We start from the raw sequence: 19,956 nt of genomic DNA on the forward strand, positions 1-19,956 counted from the left end.
ATCACTCACAGTTGCTGCTCAGGTCTGATGGCCGGAATTATGGGTGTTTTTTTTTTTTTATTGAAAACTCTGTATATATAAAGACTGTAGATTTGAACATGTAGTGATTTATATCAAGCCACAAAAATGTAATTAGTTGATTTTTATATTTGTTTCATTCTTCCCTCTTACAACACACTACTATACAATGCAAGGGGGATATGGAATGAGAGAAGTGGAAGATGCAGGAAGATGAATGAGGGAGATACACCAGCTTAAACCAAATTATTCAACAACAAAAAGAAAACTGTTTAACTCATTGGCAAGAATAGACAAAAACAAAGCACTGGAATGCTTTCATCCCTTAATAGGAAATATGCAGTTGCAGATTACTTAAAATCTGTGACTGACCCACTGCTGAGGAAATGTTTGACTATGCACAAACTCGGTGAGCACAACCTCACCATCAAGAGAGGACGCCACAGACAAAGCTGGAACCCTAAAGAAGACAGGCTGTGCACCCTCTGCACCCAACAGGAAACAGAGCTGAACTTTCTTACCAGCTGTCCTTTACACAAGGACATCAGAGACAAGTTTTATCCACTTTTCACCTGCAAACAAAAACAATTCACCTGGATGAACAATGAATGGAAACATCCATACCTGCTGGGTGGAGTGAAACAGCGTGTGAATGCTGCAGCACATTATATGAGCTGTCGTAACCAGAGATAATCATCAAACACCACTGTATGTGACAAGGACTTCTTCTGTTGATTCATTCCAATATCTCTGGTTTTATTTGGAATTATTGTGCAGAATTGTTAAATAACAAAATCCATTATTGGTAAAGAAAAAACATTTAATTACATTCGTGTCTAACATCCTTTTTGAATAATGCATTTCATTTTGAAAAAGTTGTTGCTTTGAGTTACTATAACTTTAAGAGGTGAATATAGAGGGAAGAGGGAGATTCAGAAAGCAAGTTGTTAGTGTGACCCCCATGGCAACTCATGAGTGGCTGAAACATCCTTTAAATCAGTGGTTCTCAACCTTTTTTAGTCCAGAACCCCCAAAATAAAGGTGCAAGAGACTGGGGACCCCCACTGTACCTGGAGGTGGTTGAACACAGCTATGCACAATCTAGAATCTTGTGCAGGCAAGGCCACCCATAAGGGGGGATAAAGGGGAGAGCTTTAACCTGAAAAATAACCCCTCTTACCAAAGAAGCAAGTATATTTTTTATTCATTTGAGTGGTAGATAGCCTTCTTAAAAATGGGTTCAAATCCTTTTTGTTAAAAACAGAAATAAAATAGGTTTAAAAATGGCTAGAATAGGTTAATAATGGCAAAAATGGTGGAAAAGGTGGTGAAATTGAATTTTAAAAGTTGCAAAAATTAGTTAAAGCAGCAAAAACGGGCATAGATAGTGGTAAAGGGAATTCTGAAATGACTTTAAAATGTGTGGGAAATGAGGTGAAATGGAATGAAAAAATGATATGAACTGGCAAAAAAGGGTAAACTAAGACAGAAAAATTGGAAGAAATTGGCAGAATTAGGTTAAACTGGCAAAAATGAGCATACCAAATAGTGAAATGTGGTTGAAATGGGCAGAAAATGTGGTAAAAAGTGGTTAACTCATTGAGTACCAGCCCTTTTATAAAATGGAAAGTGGCTTGTGCCAACGTTTTTGGCCATTTTGAGTCATCTTTAAAGACCCACAGAATATTTTGTACTATGATTCTGAAAACACATGAAAGAAGAATCTCTCTATTTCATCATGGAAAAAAAACGTTTGTTTGTAGCTTGTTCCGTTCTTGATTTATCGTAAGTTGAATAGAGGCTAGTTTCACCAAAAAGACCACTTTTTTTCTAGAAAGATCAGAAAAATGCATTTTTGTGAAAGAGAGTCTGTCAAGTAGAACAGTGACTTGAATGTTATAATTTTGCCTTAAATGATATAAAAGACATCTGAAAATTGTATTACAAATGTTATTTTATTGTAAAATAAATAACAATGCTTCCAGTCACTGTCATGCCATTCACACTGCGGAACTGGACGGCCTCCATGGGACCTCCCTATACACCCACATCCTTTCCTGCTTGTCGCTGTATGCATCCAGCTGGCGAGAGGCTGCCTTATTTCTCCGACGCACAGGGGAGACCTCGCGGCATTCTTTAGCCTCTTTGCCGGCCGAGGCAGATCAATAAAAGCGCTAATCCCTGGATTTGCTGTCGTTAAGTTCAGTGTCGGTTTCAGTGAGTAAGTGATTTCTCAGGCAAAAGTTTAAAGTTTCTTCCAATGTCTATTTTTTAGAACTTTTAGCTTAGATTACCTCCGTAACAATCGCTCTGCTCTTTGACCCCAGGGTCTCCACCTTTGATGTTTGATCTACCATCACTTCCAACTGTAGTGTTTCGACTACGTATCCCAGAAGCCCCAAAATTACTCACAGGGAGCATGAGTGCACCCCCTTGTGGCAGCCGCTGAGAAAACATTTTGACGTATATATACGTCAATGCACTCAAGCGTTGTTTTTAAATGACGTATATATACATCAATGGCACTCAGTGAGTTAATAGAGGCAATAATGGGTCTTGCCACTTGGTTTAGAAGTGGTAAAACAGGCAGAAAAAAGTATTGGAAAGGGGTTGAAATGGGAAAAAATGGGTTTTAAGTAGCAAAAAGGTGTTAAAATTGGCAAAATCAGTGGGAAAAAGTGACTAAAAAGGGGGTTAAAATTTAGCCAAGTTTGTGCAAAATGGCAACAGTGTAATTTAAAAAATATTCTATCTTTTTTTAGGGCATCTTGCGACCCCCTCTCAGCGTCTCGCAACCCCCATTGGGGTCCCAACCCCAATGTTGAGAGCCACTGCTTTAAATGACTGCTTATTGCCCTGATGACTTCACAGGGACGTTATCAAATGTTTGCGTTTTAAAAACTTGAATGCTCCCTAAAGAGCCGTATGCGGCATTTGACAGCTGTTTTGTAGAATTTGTAGCGGCAAGTAGAATGAATTTAATGTGTAAAATAGGTGGATTTGTCCCTTCATTTTTCAATTTGACCATGAAGAGAGATAATAGATTAATTAAGATGTATCAGGACATTATAGTCAGACAAACCTATGTAAAGACCGATGCTAGATGGAGTGTGACATGGGGCGTAAGAGAGAAATGGAAGTATGTTAAAAAAAGAGTGAGAGAGAGAGACAGAGAGAGAGCGAGGGAGAGAAGTGTGCTCAAATAGCTCAGGGCAAGGTGACAGAGAGAAACAAGCGGACAGAGAGGGATAACAAGCTCACAGAGGGGGAAATGCGTGCATGTGCATGTGTGTTGGAGAATGAGAGAAAAGGGAAGAGGCAGAGGGCGGCGGGGGAGAGATAGAGGAAGTTCAGGGAACAAAAACAAAAAAAACAGTGCATGTAGGCGCGTGAGTGTATGGACAGCCAAAGGTGTCAGAGTGTGCTGTTTGGCTTAATGATAACCCACTGGGCATGTAGGTCATAACGGTTTGTGTCTCAAAGCCATGACTGTATGCCTGTGTGCATCCATTAGCTGGAATGTGTGAGTGTGTAAATAGAAACACACATGTAGAGTGGGTCTCTCAAAGAGGCTTCAAGAGTGGGTTTGGTCAGAGGTTGAAGAAGCAGTTTTTCTAGCCAGTCGGACTCAGAAGATACTTTCACACACACGTTTCACCCACACATGATGCAAATCCAGTTTTTGGCACATACACCAACAGCTGCCCTACATGTCATACATGCACATGTGATCCAGCATGTACGGCACTAAATTATGCACAAATACACACACATCTCTTCCTTTTGATCTCTCATGATAACTCACACATTTGCTCTCTCTCTCTCACACACACACACACTGGGGGAAGCTATTATGCTCTCAGGCTGGAGTGTTTTGATGGTATAATTGCAGTGACCAGTGAGGAGAAAGAGACAGAGGGAGGGATGGAGAGAGAGATGGGGATGGAGGGAGAGGAAAAAAAGAGGAGAGTGCTGACACTCTCAGCATGCTAATGTTGTGAGGCTCTACCCCCCCCTCCATCACTCCCTCCATCCATCCATCTCTTTGTCTCTCCATCTTTCCTCTCTATCTCCCCTCCTCTGCGTTTCACAGGTGCAGCACTAGAAAGAGAGGGAGAGAGGTGGAGAGGAAAAGAGGGATGTGTAACAGGATGGAGCAATGCTATCTCTTGCTTTCTCTCCCATCCCTCCATCCTCTTCAAGCTCCCCACAATGCTCATAACAAAGGGATGCAAAAAAGAGAGGTGGTGGTGGAGGGGGGTAAAAATAGAGGAAGAGGGAGGGTCAGTTTTTCCATCCTTTTATAACAATAGAGGGATGATCTCTGCTTATCCTCTAATCACATCCCTTCTTCTTTCCTCTCTGTTATCACCCGCTCCCCGCAACCCCTCTTTTTTATCATCTGGTGAGAGAAAAGGGTAGCCTTTCCTCTCGCTGGCCTCCCTTTATTTGTTGCCTTTCCATCTGTTTGTCCTTCCAGTCATCCCTCCATCCCTCTCAGCCTCTCCAGAGAAGGGATTCTGCTGTATGGTGCCGATATCTCTCTCCCCTTTTTAATCTTTTTTGCTCCCCAGTTCCTCCTCTTTTCTCTCAATCAAATCCTCTCCTCTCTTTTGGACACTTTAAAAGACCAAAACTTAACCCTAAAAAGGGAGGTTGATCTGATTCTTTAAGATAATACTCAGATGAGACATGCAAACTTAAACTATTGCAAAAGGTGACAAAATGCAATATACATTATTGTCTTATTCCAACATATTCGTTTACTGCATGCATTATTTTACATATGCCTTTTGCAGCACTGGATTACTTTCAGGTTGCATCTAAACTACTTTCATATGATTGTTCAAATAAAAAAAAGAACAGCTGCAGAGACTCGCCAGACAAGGAGCAAAAAGACAACTATTTGTGCAAGATCTGCACAACTATGCATGCTTTTACAGAGTTTTTGCAAAACACAATAGTCTGTATTTGCACTGATGTTTGTTTTTGGTGCGTGAGATTTTCTATCTTTATTTCAAATATTTAAACACTGAATAAATGGCAAAGCAACAGAAGTGAACCTAGAGAGCAATTTCAGTTGTAGCATATTCAACATAAATGATGACACTTATTCTACCAACAGGTTTTAATAATTACAGATTGTTTGAGAACTTGAAGCTCAACAGCATAACTCCAGACTTCTAAATTCTCAGCACAATCCCATCAGTCTCACTCAGACATCAAACCAAATCACAGTTGTGCAAATCTCTTAACACAAATTGCATCATTTAGCACACTTTGTTCACCTAGAAACACCGGCCTTCAAAATTCAACGACCTGATTACCAATTTGTCACACTCATCTTGCACCTGTGCAAACCAAACCAGAATAAATATGTATTTTTGTTACCTTTTTGCATCTGCGCTCTGATTTTTCTTTGTAGTTTTCATCATTGTACTTCCCGGGGTTAAAAAACTGAGCTTTACTGTTGTACATACTATGAAAACAGGTATTATTTATGTTTTTTCATCCCTCCGTGTGGAACTGTAAACCCTATCTAAAAAAAAACTTACTTATAACAATAAAAAGGAAACAATTTCCATGTACTATTATTATGCATTTGAAAATGCAACATGGTCTCATAAAGCCAAAACATTTATGATTTCAACGGCAGTGTTTAGAATTGATCCCATCAGTGTTTACTTAAAGCCCTGCTTACAGAATCATATTCAGGAATAGCTGAGTGTCTGTTAGGTGGAAAAAATCTGCTTTGAGAATAAAGAAAATGGCTTTGAGAGCTGTTCGTAATTTTGAAAGACAATCGTTTGCTTCTGTTTCTGAAAATGTGTTTAACCAGAAAAGCCTCACAGAGATCAAGAATCTCATTTACATGGAAGGCAGCAACATATTTAACAAAACTGCAGACATATTCTTATCTTTTGCAGTAATCAAAGGTCAGGAGTGTCAAACTCAAGGGAAAATCCAGCCTTTGGTACAGTGATACCTGGCCCCAAGATCATAACATATCTTTATTATAACTGCTGGCCTACAAGTATCTAGAGAAAGACATCTGCAGAAAATGTAAACCTAATCTTGATGATTTGAAATATTGTTGTTAAGTCATAAATTTGAGAAAGTCCAGAGTAAAAATAAGTACATAAAAAGCCAGGAATGAGGAAAAATAAATAAATTTGTGTTTTCATTTTAGATTTTTGATTTTGCATCTCACAATTACAATTTAAACTTTTGACTCTTTATTTCGTATTTTGACCTTTTCAATTCATCATTTTGACCTTTGATTGTGAATTTTTAGATACAAAATTTGAAATTTTAAGCCATAGTTTAACTTTATTTAAATAGTATTTTTACCTTTTAACTCATGGTGTTGACTTTCATAAATTTACCTTTAAAAAAAATATTTTGACTTTTAATTTTGTGTTTTGACCTTTTGAACAAAAAGTTTGCCTGTTTACTTCAGATTCTGAGCCTTAAATTTATAATTTTGACTAATTTTTTAAAAATCTCAAAATCATTTATGATCAGTGCGCTTTTTTTCCTCCTACAATTTGTGACTAGTGAAAATGAGGTTGATAGTTTCTAGTTAAATGTTGACCCTGTCAGGACCTCATGTTAGACCTTCATTCAGATTCTGGCCTCTGCTGTGATTGAGTACGACACCCCTGCCATAGGTTATCACTCCTCTGTCTCTATCATTACCTGTGGTGAACTGCAAGGTTCGGCTTAAGGTCTGATTTTATTTCAGTCAGGAGAGACTTAATACGATTTTAACAAAAATGTATTTTACAAGTTTGGAAACGTTTAGAAATGTTTGAACTTGTGAAATGTCTTTGGCAAATATCTTTATGAACTTCTCTAGACACTGGTGGTGGTCAAGAAGGAGAAGTAGGATAAGATGAGAAAGATACCTCTGAGGGGCAGACTTCCAAGGAGCTTGACCCAAACTGATGTGTCGCTTGGAAGTGGCGATGAAGGGATGCAGGATGGCATGAAGGAGCTGAACCTGGGCACCGATGCGATGTAATGGAGGTGGCTGGGGTGGAGGAAGGTTGCAGTGATTGCACTGAAACAACAGACTGACTGTGGAGGAAAGAGAACAGATTTTAAAATACAACAGCTGCAGGGTGATTGGATTGAGAGAGGACGTGGCTGAGAGGGATCAGCCCAGAGCTTAAGTGAGTAGACGCCCCTACCGGCGGAGCAGGAAAAAGGAGATCTGTGAGTGAGTGATGACTAATGCATGAACAGATGAATGGAAATGAAACAGTCTTCCTGCTTGAACTTATACAAAGCTTCATTTTCTATTTATATGCTGCCCCAAATCATCTAGTGTCACAAAGTCTCTTTTCACAGCTATGCAGATGACACAGATATACCTGCCACTAAGACCTGAGGATCCTAGAAGCCTAGCTGCTAAATGACATCCACTGCTGGATGTTACAGAGCTACTTACAACTCAATAACTCAAAATCTGAAATAAGACCTTTTAACACTCAAAGTTACACCCACCTCATACAGTCTGGTCCTGGTACCTGATTGCTGGTCATATAAAATCAGGCCCCTAGACTTTGGAGCAACCTTCCAGAGGAGATAAGGTGTGCAGATTCAATCGCTTCCTCTAGATCACTTCTAAAAACTGATTTTTATGTAGACTTGCTTTTATGTGACATCCTCTTCTGTCTTTCACCCCCCCCCCCCCAGTCAATTTTCTCCACTTTAATTTATCTAATTTTCGGAAGTAGTCTACTTTTATATTAAAGCTTCTCTGCTCTGTTTTGCATTTTATGCATTGATTCTATATTTCGCACCCCTTTATCTCCTCTGCTCTTGATCAATTTGAGCTTTCACCCCTCCCTCCAATTTTGTTTTTATCTCTTTTTTCTTTTATATATGTTTTTACCTGATTATTATTATTACTTCAATAACTATTATTATAACCTCACAGTTTCTGCCTTTTTAATTGTTGTACTCTGAGCTAATGAATCAGAATCAATCTATCTAATTTAGTTGTTTGAATCTATTCTCAGTGTTGTCTACACATACAACCAAAAGAAAATGTAATGTAGGGAAAAAAAACATAATTAGCTACAGTTTCTGATTATAAGAGTTCATCCACAGTGCAGCTTCCATTTTCCTTTACAGATTGTTTTAATATTGCTGAGTTGAATGTCTGCTTTGCTTCCAGAAATGCTCAGATTAAAAAAACCAAATATGACATTTAGCTGATTTATAAGTGGTCAGCACAGCAGGTGATGAAGCATTTCTGCATTGTCTGTAACAGCCAACAGTGCCCCCTGCTGCACTGTTTGGTTACTGCAAACATTTTACTGCTGATCTCTGTTTAAGGTAGAAACTAGTGCTGCGCGATTTGGTTATAATGTTTGGTCACGGTTATACTTGACAGCATTGAAATTATAATATAACACATATGGAATAATAATAATAATAATAGTTTTCACAAATATTAAGCAGCATAAAATATTTACAAAGACCACATGTTTTACCATACTGCCTTTAAATCTTCAATAGTGCAATGGTGGCACAAGTGTAACTTTAAGTTCTTCTGCAGGCATTTTTGTAAATCTTTTAAGTACCACTTAATACAAAAATAACTGCAGCAGTTATGTAATTGCACAGCCTGAAATTGTAGTTTTGATTAGATTTATTGTGCAATGTATGCTTAATGCTTATAATACTCTGGACTGAATAATCTGAGATCAAATAAATAAAAGAATTAATTAAAAACTATAAAACAGTCATGATAACTTTAAATTCATATTCAGTTTAACTTGAGGTCAGTGATAATGCGATTATCTTGTGTTTGTGTCATCTCAACCTACAGGTTCATCTTAAAATATTTAAAAAAAAAGTTTCTTTTTAGATGTGTTTCAATCTTTTTAAAAAGTTAAACTTCCATATATTCTAGATTCATTTTATACAATGTAAAACATTTCAATACCTTTTTATAGCTCCAAAACATCAAAATTCACCTTCTGACAAAATTAGAATATCGTGGAAAAGTCAAAATTCTTGTCTGTTATTTCTCTCACTCTGGCTCAGTACTCACAATCACAATCATGGGGAATACTGCTTACTTCTCATTTGTCCAAGAAAATGTGAAATCATTGACACCCTCCACGAGGACGGTAAGCCACAGAAGGCCACTACTGAAAGTTCTCTAAAAGCACATTTATGGAAAGTTGACTGGAAGAGGAAAGTGTGATAAGAAAAGGTGAACAAGTAACATGTATGAGCTCAGCCTTAAGGAAGTTGACAAAAGAAGCAGACTCAAGAACTTAGGGGAGCTCCAAAAGGAGAGGACTGCGGCTGTAGTCAATGGATCAAGAGCCACCACGCACATACGGGTCCCAGAAATGGACTACAAGTGTCCTGTTCTTAGTGTTGAACCAACCCTGAAGCACAGACGTTATAAGTTTCTTAACTGTGCTCAGGAGAAAAAGAACCGGATGTTGCTCAGTGGTCCAAAGCTGCTATCAAAGCAACCTGGGCTTCATAAGACCCCAGCAGTGCCACGGACTGATTGATTCCATGCTACATCACATACGTTGATGCAGTAAGTTGTGCTATAGGAGCATCAATCAACTACTAAATGCATAAACGAGCATAATTTTCCAGATGTGGGCCCCATAAAGTATTCTGCCTGTGTTGTTATCGGACTTTTACCAATAAAAACAGCTACTGTATTAGCTTAAATTAAAATCATTTATTATTAACAAAACATTTGTGCAAAATGCAAATTACACATATACATACACATTACTGTACTTAACAAGAGAGCATTGTAAAAGGAAGGCCAATATTCAAACAAGAGAAATTTAGAAACAGATACATAGAAAGAGGTGAATGATGCACTAGTTTACAACCTTCAGATATTCCAATCTTTTAAACTACAGTACCTCAGGAGTGTGTGTGTGCTAGTTTAATGCCTAAAGGAGCTTCTTATTCCTGATGTGGACATCTAAACCAGTATATCATGTCTCTGGGTGTGTCACAACCCTGAGCTTCCATCTTTCTTCTGCCTTCATGTGTGATCAACAGTGATTATTAGTGTGATTTCAGTGTGTCCTTTGGATGCGTGTGTGTCTATGTTTGAGTGTGTGTAGGCGAAGAGTGCCTGTCAACCAACGTCTCAGTGTGCTTCAGATACTGGGCCGTCCTTCTCATCACAGACTCTTTACGGATGGGATCTGGATCACCTGGATGGACAAACACAGAATTATGATTTATTTACATCATCATAGTCCTGCAAAAGCATCGATTCACCCTCTAGAAGAAAATTTTTAAAAATAATGATATTTTAGAGTCCTCTTATGCATAACATTTCTTCTTGTTGTTTGCATTTCCTGTTGTTAAACTTCTAATGTAACACGACAACGTTTTCAGGTGAAAACGCAAAACTTTTGCAGTGTTTTCACTGTCCGTTTACACAAGAACGGCGTTTTGGTGCTTAAAACTGAACATTTTGGAACGGGCTCCAGAGTGGAAGTTTTTCAAAATGCTCCCATCTCTGTGTAAACAGGGAACAAATCACTCTATCCTCGAGAGTGTGACTGTCAGCAATCATCTCTTATTTCCTAAGCTCCATATATTTGACTTCACTACAAATGCTGCTTTGCTGTGCAGACAAGCATTAAACCTCTATTTTGCACAGTAAGAGGTTAGTTGTATTGACAGTTTAAAGAACGACTGAAAACAACTCCTGGCAGCAGTGGGATTTGAGCCCACACCCCCCGAAGAGCGTCTTAGACCGCTCAGCCACGCTACCTACAAACCCTAATTAACTCCCTGTTAAGATAAGTGAGGAGGCGATTTCATAGTCCATACAGCCAAATCTGCACAGGCTCATTGAAAACAAACAAGACAATAACAATGGGAATACATAGTAAACATAAACAATTTCTGGAATTGCTTTATTTATATAGTATCAGGTAATGAGGTTAGTTTATGCTCTAATAACTACTCTGTCCAATGACACAAGTCATCCAAATCTGGGAAAATATTGTATTTAAGGGTTTTCCTTCTCAACATAATCCTTTAAAAATGTTATTTGTGTTAGATTTTTAAAATGATCGATCACTCTTATCCACAGTCACTTTATATTTGATTACAATTGAATTCTGTGATTCCACCTGGACTCCTCAGACTTTAAAGAATTCATGCATGAATTTTATTGCTAACTACTTATGTTTGCTAATTTGTGATAATTTTAAGCAATACAAAGGCCACCAGTAGTGCAGGGGTTTGTATTTATATCTCATGGCATCACTCAGCTATGCCACCAGGCAGAGTTCAGTCTAACAGACTGCGTGAATCAACAACCTTTACTAGGAGGAGAAAACTTATAATCATTTACTTCTAAAGCCCGACACATCTTATTTTCTCAACACTTGTATAAAAATACGGCTATTTTTTGTCTTCATATCTGCGTATGTTGCTCAATTTATACCTGTCCACTTTTGTGACAATTTTTCGATCCGATTAAAAAATATATTTTATTCAAAAGCCTTAGCAATAGTTGCATTCATATTTCCTATATCAAGAGCTGCTACCTCTGACTTGTGGCTGTAACACATGCTGCATGATTCAGAGTGTTTTTGTAAAGGCCTAGCATATCTTTAACAAGCCAGCTGTAGTTAACCATGAATCATATGCACTATGGAGACCTAATCCTTACCCTGCAGGCCCTCTCACATGCACTGAGAACTGGAAAAGCTTTTGGCAGCGGTGGGATTCGAACCCACGCCCCCGAAGAGACTGGAGCCTTAATCCAGCGCCTTAGACCGCTCGGCCACGCTACCCATATCTGGCTCTGTTGAAAAGTTCTTAGAGGACATTGACCTGATGAGTCATCCATGAGTGACAACAGATTTATAGCTACCCAACACACACTTTATCTTTGCTAAAAGCAGAACAACATATCCTGGGCCTGCAGAGCCGTGTTGATTTTCCATGAGGTCAAATGCTGACATGCCACACATGCTCTGTAGTGCAGTATCCATTTTCCTGCCTGTGCACATGTGCATCATCTGCTTTGTTCAATATAGGGTAAGCATTTGGTCATATATTGCACAGCACTGCATATCTAAAAAAAAAACAAGTTCTCCTTTTCTTCTTTTGTCACTATATTACATAGCTAAATAATTTTTCATAAATCCAACATTCTTCAGTCGTTTCCACCAACCCATCTGCCTCAATTCCCTCATACATCTTCTCACCCTGCACTCCAGTGATCAGTATATCCACTGCCATCCTGTAACCACGAATGGCAGAACTGAATTCTCCGTCCTTCTCCTTCTGCATCGCTGAAGTCAGCTCAGTTGCAGCTTGGTTCAGGTAAGCCACATCACCTCCGTTCAAGCTAGATGGCGGCAGTGAGAACAACTCTGAGTAGTCACAAGAGGAAATGGCTGCATCTGAATAAGAAGAAAAGAGCAAGTTGTGAGACAATTCTACAGAATATAAACAGCAAAAGTTGTCCTCAGTAAGACATTTGTGCATTTTGCTGCAAATCTGATAGTGAAACACCTGTAAATGAAATAAGGATCATTCTATTCCAGCAATATGTGAAGTTAAGTATAAATTGATAGATACATCTGCATGTTTTCTCCAAATAAATCACAACTCATGGCCTATTTTGGCATAAATATCAACTTAATACTTTAGATGTGATTCTGAAAATAATTTATATATTTTAAGCAGTCTTCTTAGTTGTGTATTTAAAAAATCACCAATTTAAGATGGGATACCAAATGTTTGAGGCCCATTAGAGCAGCAGCTTCACAGCTGGACTTTGAAATGTTTTAGTTCCTCATTAGCTTACAATGTCAGGGAAAAAAACACATCCCAAGTATGTGAGTATTTTGAACAAGTCAAAGACGATCTCATAAAATCCAATTCTGTTAAACCACTTGCCATCATGTAACATGGTCGACCATTTAAAATAGGTAAGCTATGGGCTAGAGAAGATGCCAGGAGTGTTGTAAATAAGATCATAATAACGCAGGTTTAATGAGTGAATAAAAGGATGGATCCGGTCCAGTTGTTAAAAAATTTGTTATTACAAGTCTAGAGGACAAATAAGTTTTATTACAAGGTTTATTACAAGGTTTTTCTTGTATTTTGTAAATAAAAATATGCCCCTTGTCTGCTCTATAGTCAGCATGATTATCCACACAATTTCCTTTCATTCTAACTTCATGGTCAAGACCTGCCCCAAATCATGGAAAAGTAGCTGTCAGAGCCATTATTTGTGGTATTTCATGGGGTATTGCCCGTGTATTTTTTCTGTTTGGTCAGTAGATGTTGCCGCTTAGTTATGAATACTAGCGCAGATTTTTCAGGACCATTTTGAAACTAAGGGATATGATGAAGTTCCCACCATGCACTGCGTTCACTTGCAAAATGGCACAACAGCCTAAGGAGGCGTGTTAATGTAAATATTTTCTGTATTTATAAATGGTTATAGAAAATACAACAGTTGTGTTTCCTCAAATTCAATCTTTAGCTTCTAGGGATGGAAGTTTATTGTATTTTTGGTATGTACACCTGTAAACCAGGGCTATTAACCATATAAATATATGGAGGAGATCAATGTGGTGATCCATAGTATGAACGAGATGGTTAAAGCTTTATTGTCACTTCTGATGATGCAGCTGTTTATCAGCAATGTGTGATGATCAACAGCAATTGGCTTCATATTTCTTAAGGGAAGGTTTTCACCCTTATCCCTTACCATGTTGTTTCGAGGGGCAAGGAGAACAGGTAAAAGAAGAGGAAAGGTTATCAGGTAGAAATGGGATGGTTCTATGTCGTTGCTTTCTGATGATGCAGCTGTTTATCAGCAATGTGTGATGATGAACAGCAATTGGCTTCATATTTCTTAAGGGAAGGTTTTCACCCTTATCCCTTACCATGTTGTTTCGAGGGGCAAGGAGAACAGGTAAAAGAAGAGGAAAGGTTATCAGGTAGAAATGGGATGGTTCTATGTCGTTGCTTTGAAGATTAGTAAAATAAACTTGTTTCAAGCGTACTACAGCCTGGATGCTTGTCAACAACAACAAAGACACACCCACAAAAATTGCACAGTGTGACAGCCAGGTCACTCAGACAGCTCTAGATTTTGACCTCAGAACTACACTGCTTACAGGGATAGAATGAGAGCTATGACCAGTCAACACGCAAGCCTACATGAAAGCAACAGACTCCTTGCCAAACTCCTTCGATGTGCAGCTTGCTTCAACTCTTGCAGAGCCACGACAGCTGTACAGTTAAATCAGGGTTTCTTTGAAGATGTGACAATCAATAACACTGTCAGATTTCCTCGGCTCCAAAGGTCATCCATGTATTTGACTTGACTACGAATGCTGCTGTACAGGTCCCTATTAAACATATCGGGAGTTTAAGCTCAAGAACAACTGAAAACAATTCCTGGCAGCGGTGGGATTTGAACCCACGCCCCCGAAGAGACTGGAGCCTTAATCCAGCGCCTTAGACCGCTCGGCCACGCTACCACACACCTGTGCTCATCCCTGCCACATCTTATCTCAAAAAGTAGCTTGATTTGGTCTTTAGACTTTTTTCACTTACATATACAAAATATCTCATTGCTTTGCTTCTTCTCTATGACTTCCTTTACTTTTAACTGACATTAAACCTACTCACTAACCATCCCAAGAGAGTATGAGTTTACAACATGAGTACATGAGTAAACAATCTCCATTTTCTCACAGCTGAGATGCAATCTATTTCCTCAGTTGTGATGTTCAAGTGTCAGCCCAACATACAACCATACAACTCAACCAATGGAAACATATTTTCAAAAACTTGAAGCTGATCAGTACAACAGAAGAAGATCTCATCAAGTAGCCTCATTATTTTATATTTCATGATGGTATGTATAAAGAAATGTGACTTATAGTACAACAGAATACCCATAAAACACACCTTAAGACAGAATCCCTCAATAATAAAAGGCCAGACTGCAGATGAATAAATACTGAGAATAATTGTAAAGTGGTATTTTTTCATTTGTGCCAGATCACATTTATTTTCACCTTGTTTATAGCAGGGATCAAAGGCAGCCAAGTCATTATCAGACAGCGGAGGTGGGCCTTCTTCTTTGGGGGATGGAACTTGCTCTTCTACCACAGAGTCAAACAGTGAATCAAACTCTTCCTGGGACTCCTGTGATTTATATTTTCTCACTGGGGATGGCTCTGGAGACGAAACTGGAGGTAAGAAAAATAGGAAAGTAAAATATAGAGCTGTGGAACTGCAGACTATTTTTGATTTTTGTGCTGTACCTCTGTTGGAAAGCTCTGTATCGCTTAGTTCCTCCTGCTCTTCTTCTCTCGGGGAGCCTCCCATCTCGCTGTAAGCCTCAGCTGCCACCTCTGGCTCTCCCACTTCTAATCCAACGTTGTTGCCCAGGTCTTGAGGTAAGGTTGGAGCTTCCCTTCCCTCCTCTTCTTCTGCAGGCTCACAGTCTGACGCCCTCCGCTTGGGCAGGGGGATGAGAGGGGGAGGAAGAGGCCCCTCAGAGGACATAGGGGTGGGATCCAGAGGTCTTGTGACTTCACCACCCTAAGAGAAAGGAGGATGAAAGAATGTTGATTATGGAGGGACTAGCAAGAAACCCATAAAAAATGCTCTGTGTTTTAATGGGTCCTACTCTGAAGAAGTCCTTGAGCTGTGGGCTGTTGTACAGCGCAGGTATGCTGGTAGTAAATAGAAGCATGGCCTCTGTGGCCCTCCTCCTCTCTTCAATAACAGCATCATCAAACCTTCCTGAAAAACACAAAGAAATATGATAATCAAAATAACATAAAAGAACAAAACTGAAAGCCAAATGGCTGTTTGTTTGGTCTTAAGTTTGCATCATTACTGAGCAAATATTCCATCAAAGTAGCATTAGTGAGAGCTTGGATTTAACCACTATATGCTTCCATTTGACTAACTCTTGATGATGAATTTTCTTAGGCATAGTCAGCTTTTTTGTAACATTTTTAATAATTGACAAAAAATTAAGGAGGCAGAGGGTCAATTGAAGAAAAATGCAAAATCATTATCCTGAATAACTAAAAAGATTCAATGGGCTCTTTTTTTTTTTAAAGGTAATATAGTTGCAAAAGGTATAAAAATGTTTCCATGTTTTAGCAGTGCCATCTCTGGCACATACTTTGATCGACAATTAAAATTTTTTGGAAGAGCTTTATAAAAGATAAGAGGGCATATTTAATATGAACAAACTTTTATTTGCACTTCATTTTGTGGGAAAAGTTGAATTTATCAAAGACATTTAAACGTTTACTCAATTAGCATTCTCATAGCTGGAGAAGATGAACTAGACATTGGCTGCATCCTGACTCCCTACAAGTGAAGAGTGGGAGGATACAGTTAATGAAATCTATGTTATGGAAAAAGATGGGTTACATACAAATGTCAGCCAAAGAGATTTTTCTTGGGTTTCAGAAAACTAATGAGCGACACTATTACAGATGTTACCTGATGTTAACCCTATAAATAAATGTGTGGAAGACAGTGATATAATATAAAACACCATATATTGTTATTTTCTTGAACACTAATTTTCTCTGCTCCTCAATTTTACTCAGTAGAAGAAGGAATCTTGTTGAGCTGTCTCTCTCCACATTAAAATGTAAATCAACATGACCACACATTCCCCTGTAAAGACCGTATATACTTGTTAAGTGAAAAGATTCAAACAAAAAATAAAGACAATTTGAATATTTTGAAAAAGGAACTCTTAAAAATTATGACCAAAACAAACATATTTCAACATGGATTTTGTTTTTGCTCTGTAAAAATATTGCTGTTGATCTGTAAGATGCTCTCAACCTTTCCGTTAATAAAGTTTTTTTAAAAAAGGATAAGTGATGGTATAGTGAGAGGTTTACACTAAAGAGACAATGATATAAACATCAGTTCTATATGGAAGAGGATTAGGGCCACTGGGGAAAAAAAGATTGAGATGAATTTTTTTTCTGAGAAAAAAGTCAGAATTCTGTGATTAAAGTCAGAATTATAAGAAAAAAAATCTAATGAAAAAAGGTCAGAATTTTGAGATCAAAGTCAGAATTCTGACTTAAATCTAAGAACTATGTCTTTTTTCTCAGAACTTTGACATTTTTTTTCGTAATTATGACTTTAATCTCAGATTTCTGACTTTTTTCTCACAAGTAAAAATAAAAATAAATCTTTTTATTCAGTGGCCTTAATCCTCTTCTCTAGCTCTAGCATCCGCAAACTGCTAAACTCAATTGTTGTTTCTCTAATTTTAGTGTTTTGTTTATAAAAATAAAGACAATATCATAAAAATCAAGTCATGGAATCACACAAAATAAAAATAAAAAATCGGACTATCCTTGGCCCTGGATATAAACATTATATTTGTCCCTTTCAAGGTTATAATGGTTTTGGATTTTTCATTAGTTTTAATTTTTATTTGGTTTAAAATTCTTGTTTTAGATTAGCTTATTATTAGTTTTTACTGCTGGTTGTTAGTTTAGCTCAGTTATTATCTTACAAAAATGCTTTGTTTTAGTTTACTTTTTATTAGTTTTAGGGTCAGTTTTAATTTTTAAAGCAATAAGGGAAAAGAAGCAAAGGGTCAGTTTTTAAGAATACAATCAAACAGGCTACTCTTCACTTTTCCTTAAATTCATTCAAACTTGATGTGTGAATAACACTTCAGACATAAATTAACCATTGTGTGAAGTCATCGTAAATTAAATCAGACCGTGTTACTCTCTCCAGGCTTGAGCGTGCATGTCAGTTAGTCTGCTGCTGTCAAAGACTAAAACTAAGGAGATTTTATCCCTAATTTTATTTTATTCTAGTTAGTTTTGTAAGCACAAAATACAGTTATAGTAATCTGTCTTTGTAAAGCTTAGTTTTTATACAGTTTCAATTACTAACATGATTTCACACATTAGATTTAGTTATTTAGATAGTTGAAGTTAACTATAATAACCCTGGTCCTCACCTAGAAAAGAGCAAAACTCACACTTAAGCTTATTTGTGACATGAAATACCCCTGGAAGTCATGTGAACCCTTTGTGAATGTTTTAAGTCCACTGTACCAAAGACTTGTGCGGGAGGAAAAGATGGAAACTCCTCCTGTCTTCTGAACAGGTTCTTGTGTGTGTAGGCTAACTCTCTGTGGAGCTTCTTCAACTCTGAAAATCTCCTCCACACGATGACCTCCTTCACATCCTCAGGATGACGCTTGGACACAAACTATAAGACACAGAAGAGAAGAAACGGATTACTTTCGCATCTGCATGTCCACCAGTACAGGCACAGATCATGAGGCTGACCATGAGTATGGAAAAACATCAGAAAGAGAGGTTAAGTCCGAGCCGAGGAGATATGATCCTCATTGGTCTTGCATGCATGCCAGTTTAGACCACGAGATAATAGTCTGGTCATGGGGGTGCTGCAGGCTGCAGCTCAGGAAATAATCACATGTTCTTGTGTTTCAACTTGAGTTTTCATTGTGCGCCACTACAGCACATAAAAGGCCCCATTGTGTATTTATCTGTCTGTCCTTCCCAGCTGCCGGATCTTTGTGTATTTATACCCAGAACTGATATGTCTTTGTGTCAAATGAATGAGGCTAATTTTGATTGATGTAAGTGACGGAGTCCAAGGCTTTACATACGACAGAACATGTTTTACTTTTTTTAAACGAAATAAATTGGCAGAATAAACGACAACAGTTTAATAATTGAGTTATTAAGCGTTACTACAACCTAGGTTTCTACTGCTGCAGGAGATGAATAAAAGAGTAAACCAACCCTTGCTGTCACTTTGTACTCGGTGTGTCCCTTCTCGTGTGTTCGTGGGTCGGTAACGCTGAAAAAACGGTAATATTCGTCTTTGGGTTTTCGTGACATATCCGCTCTCGATATTAACAGAACTACAGCGTGTTTCAGCGGCACAAAACAGAGCTGTCAAGTCCGTAGTGGTTCTGTTGTGATTCCTCTATCCCTCCTCTTCACTCACTTCCTGGTTAGTGACGTATGAAAATGCGCGGTTACGTATACAGGCGCGTCTTGTATCTTGGAGGTGATAGGTAAACGTTCGTTTAATTCTAGAGCTGATTGATTACAATAAACTGCTTGAAGACAATAGTTACATCCTTTCTGTAGATCATTATAAAGCTTTCGACACGGTAGCCCACGGCTTTCTCTTTAAAACCTTAGACTTGTTTGGATTTGGTGATTACTTCAAGAGTGCTGTCCAGTTGTTGTACAAAGATTGTAGAAGTTCAGTTAGACTGCCACAGGCACAACTCAGAGCTTTAATACATGTAGAGGAATTAAACAAGGAGATCCTTCTTATTTCTGTTAGATATGCAAACTATATTGCTTCACATTAATCAGAGCAACTTTAGCGGGATTAAATTAGCCAGGAAAGAAATCAAGTGCCGCCAGCTAGCAGATGACACAATTTTTCTAAAAAAAAATGGAAACGAAGTAAAAAAAAAATTAAAAAAAAAAAAAACATTGAATGCCTGACCACATTTTCAGAGGTGTCAGGACAAACTGTCAATATTGGAAAATGTTATTTGTTTGCTTTAAGAGACAAACCTAATGACTTACTTGAAATCTGTGGGATTCCTATAAAAGATGTGGTCTCATATCTGGGAATCAAAATATGTAAAAATCAAAAGGAACAGGCCAATATGAACCTTGATCCTTTGATTTAAAAAAGTGAAAAAGAAATGTGATCTTTGGTTGTTAAGAGATTTATTGTTAAATGGACGTGTTTTACTTTCTAAAAGTGAAGGGCTTACGACTGGTTTACCCAGCCATGGTTATGGATGTTCCTCAAGAATTTATTGAACAGACTGACAGAAACTCTTCAACTTCATATGGAAAAATAAACCCCATT

General features: G+C 38.0%; 2 protein-coding genes and 2 non-coding genes across 5 annotated transcripts in view; all 4 read right to left on the reverse strand.

Moving 5' to 3' along the window:
* prox3 (prospero homeobox 3) overlaps positions 1-7,105 on the reverse strand; it is a 34,200-nt gene extending 27,095 nt beyond the window's left edge. Inside the window, exon 1 of the mRNA XM_041779731.1 lies at positions 6,927-7,105. The gene's annotated coding sequence lies outside the window, so the exon portion shown is untranslated. The remainder of the gene's footprint in view (positions 1-6,926) is intronic.
* Positions 7,106-9,560: 2,455 nt separating this feature from the next.
* snx15 (sorting nexin 15) lies at positions 9,561-19,056 on the reverse strand. 2 transcript variants are annotated; one of them, XM_041779693.1, is made up of 7 exons: positions 18,858-19,056; positions 18,141-18,297; positions 15,710-15,825; positions 15,342-15,621; positions 15,093-15,254; positions 12,255-12,452; positions 9,561-10,235 (listed from the first exon to the last, which is right to left on the reverse strand). In XM_041779693.1, the coding sequence occupies exons 1-7, from the start codon at positions 18,954-18,956 to the stop codon at positions 10,123-10,125; spliced, it is 1,125 nt and encodes a 374-aa protein (XP_041635627.1). In that variant the 5' UTR covers positions 18,957-19,056; the 3' UTR covers positions 9,561-10,122. The 2 variants fall into 2 exon arrangements, with proteins under 2 accessions (XP_041635627.1, XP_041635626.1); XM_041779692.1 differs by having other exon boundaries at positions 9,588-10,235; positions 15,093-15,266.
* On the reverse strand, positions 11,756-11,837 carry trnal-aag. Its single transcript has one exon. It is a non-coding gene; the product is annotated as a tRNA-Leu (tRNA).
* trnal-aag lies at positions 14,468-14,549 on the reverse strand. The gene has a single exon. It is a non-coding gene; the product is annotated as a tRNA-Leu (tRNA).
* Positions 19,057-19,956: the final 900 nt, after the last annotated feature.

This window comes from Cheilinus undulatus, linkage group 22, assembly GCF_018320785.1.
Source record: "Cheilinus undulatus linkage group 22, ASM1832078v1, whole genome shotgun sequence".
Lineage (NCBI taxonomy): Eukaryota > Metazoa > Chordata > Actinopteri > Labriformes > Labridae > Cheilinus > Cheilinus undulatus.

Bases quoted from the DNA above. Each gene is read 5' to 3' on its own strand.
- snx15 (XM_041779692.1), bottom strand. From the start codon at position 18,956: ATGTCACGAAAACCCAAAGACGAATATTACCGTTTTTTCAGCGTTACC. The intron at 12,453-15,092 runs GTGAAAATAAAT...CTTCTTATTCAG, and splicing joins TGATCCCTGCTATAAACAAG to ATGCAGCCATTTCCTCTTGT. The intron at 10,236-12,254 runs GTGAGAAGATGT...TTGTCCATCCAG, and splicing joins ACTGATCACTGGAGTGCAGG to GTGATCCAGATCCCATCCGT.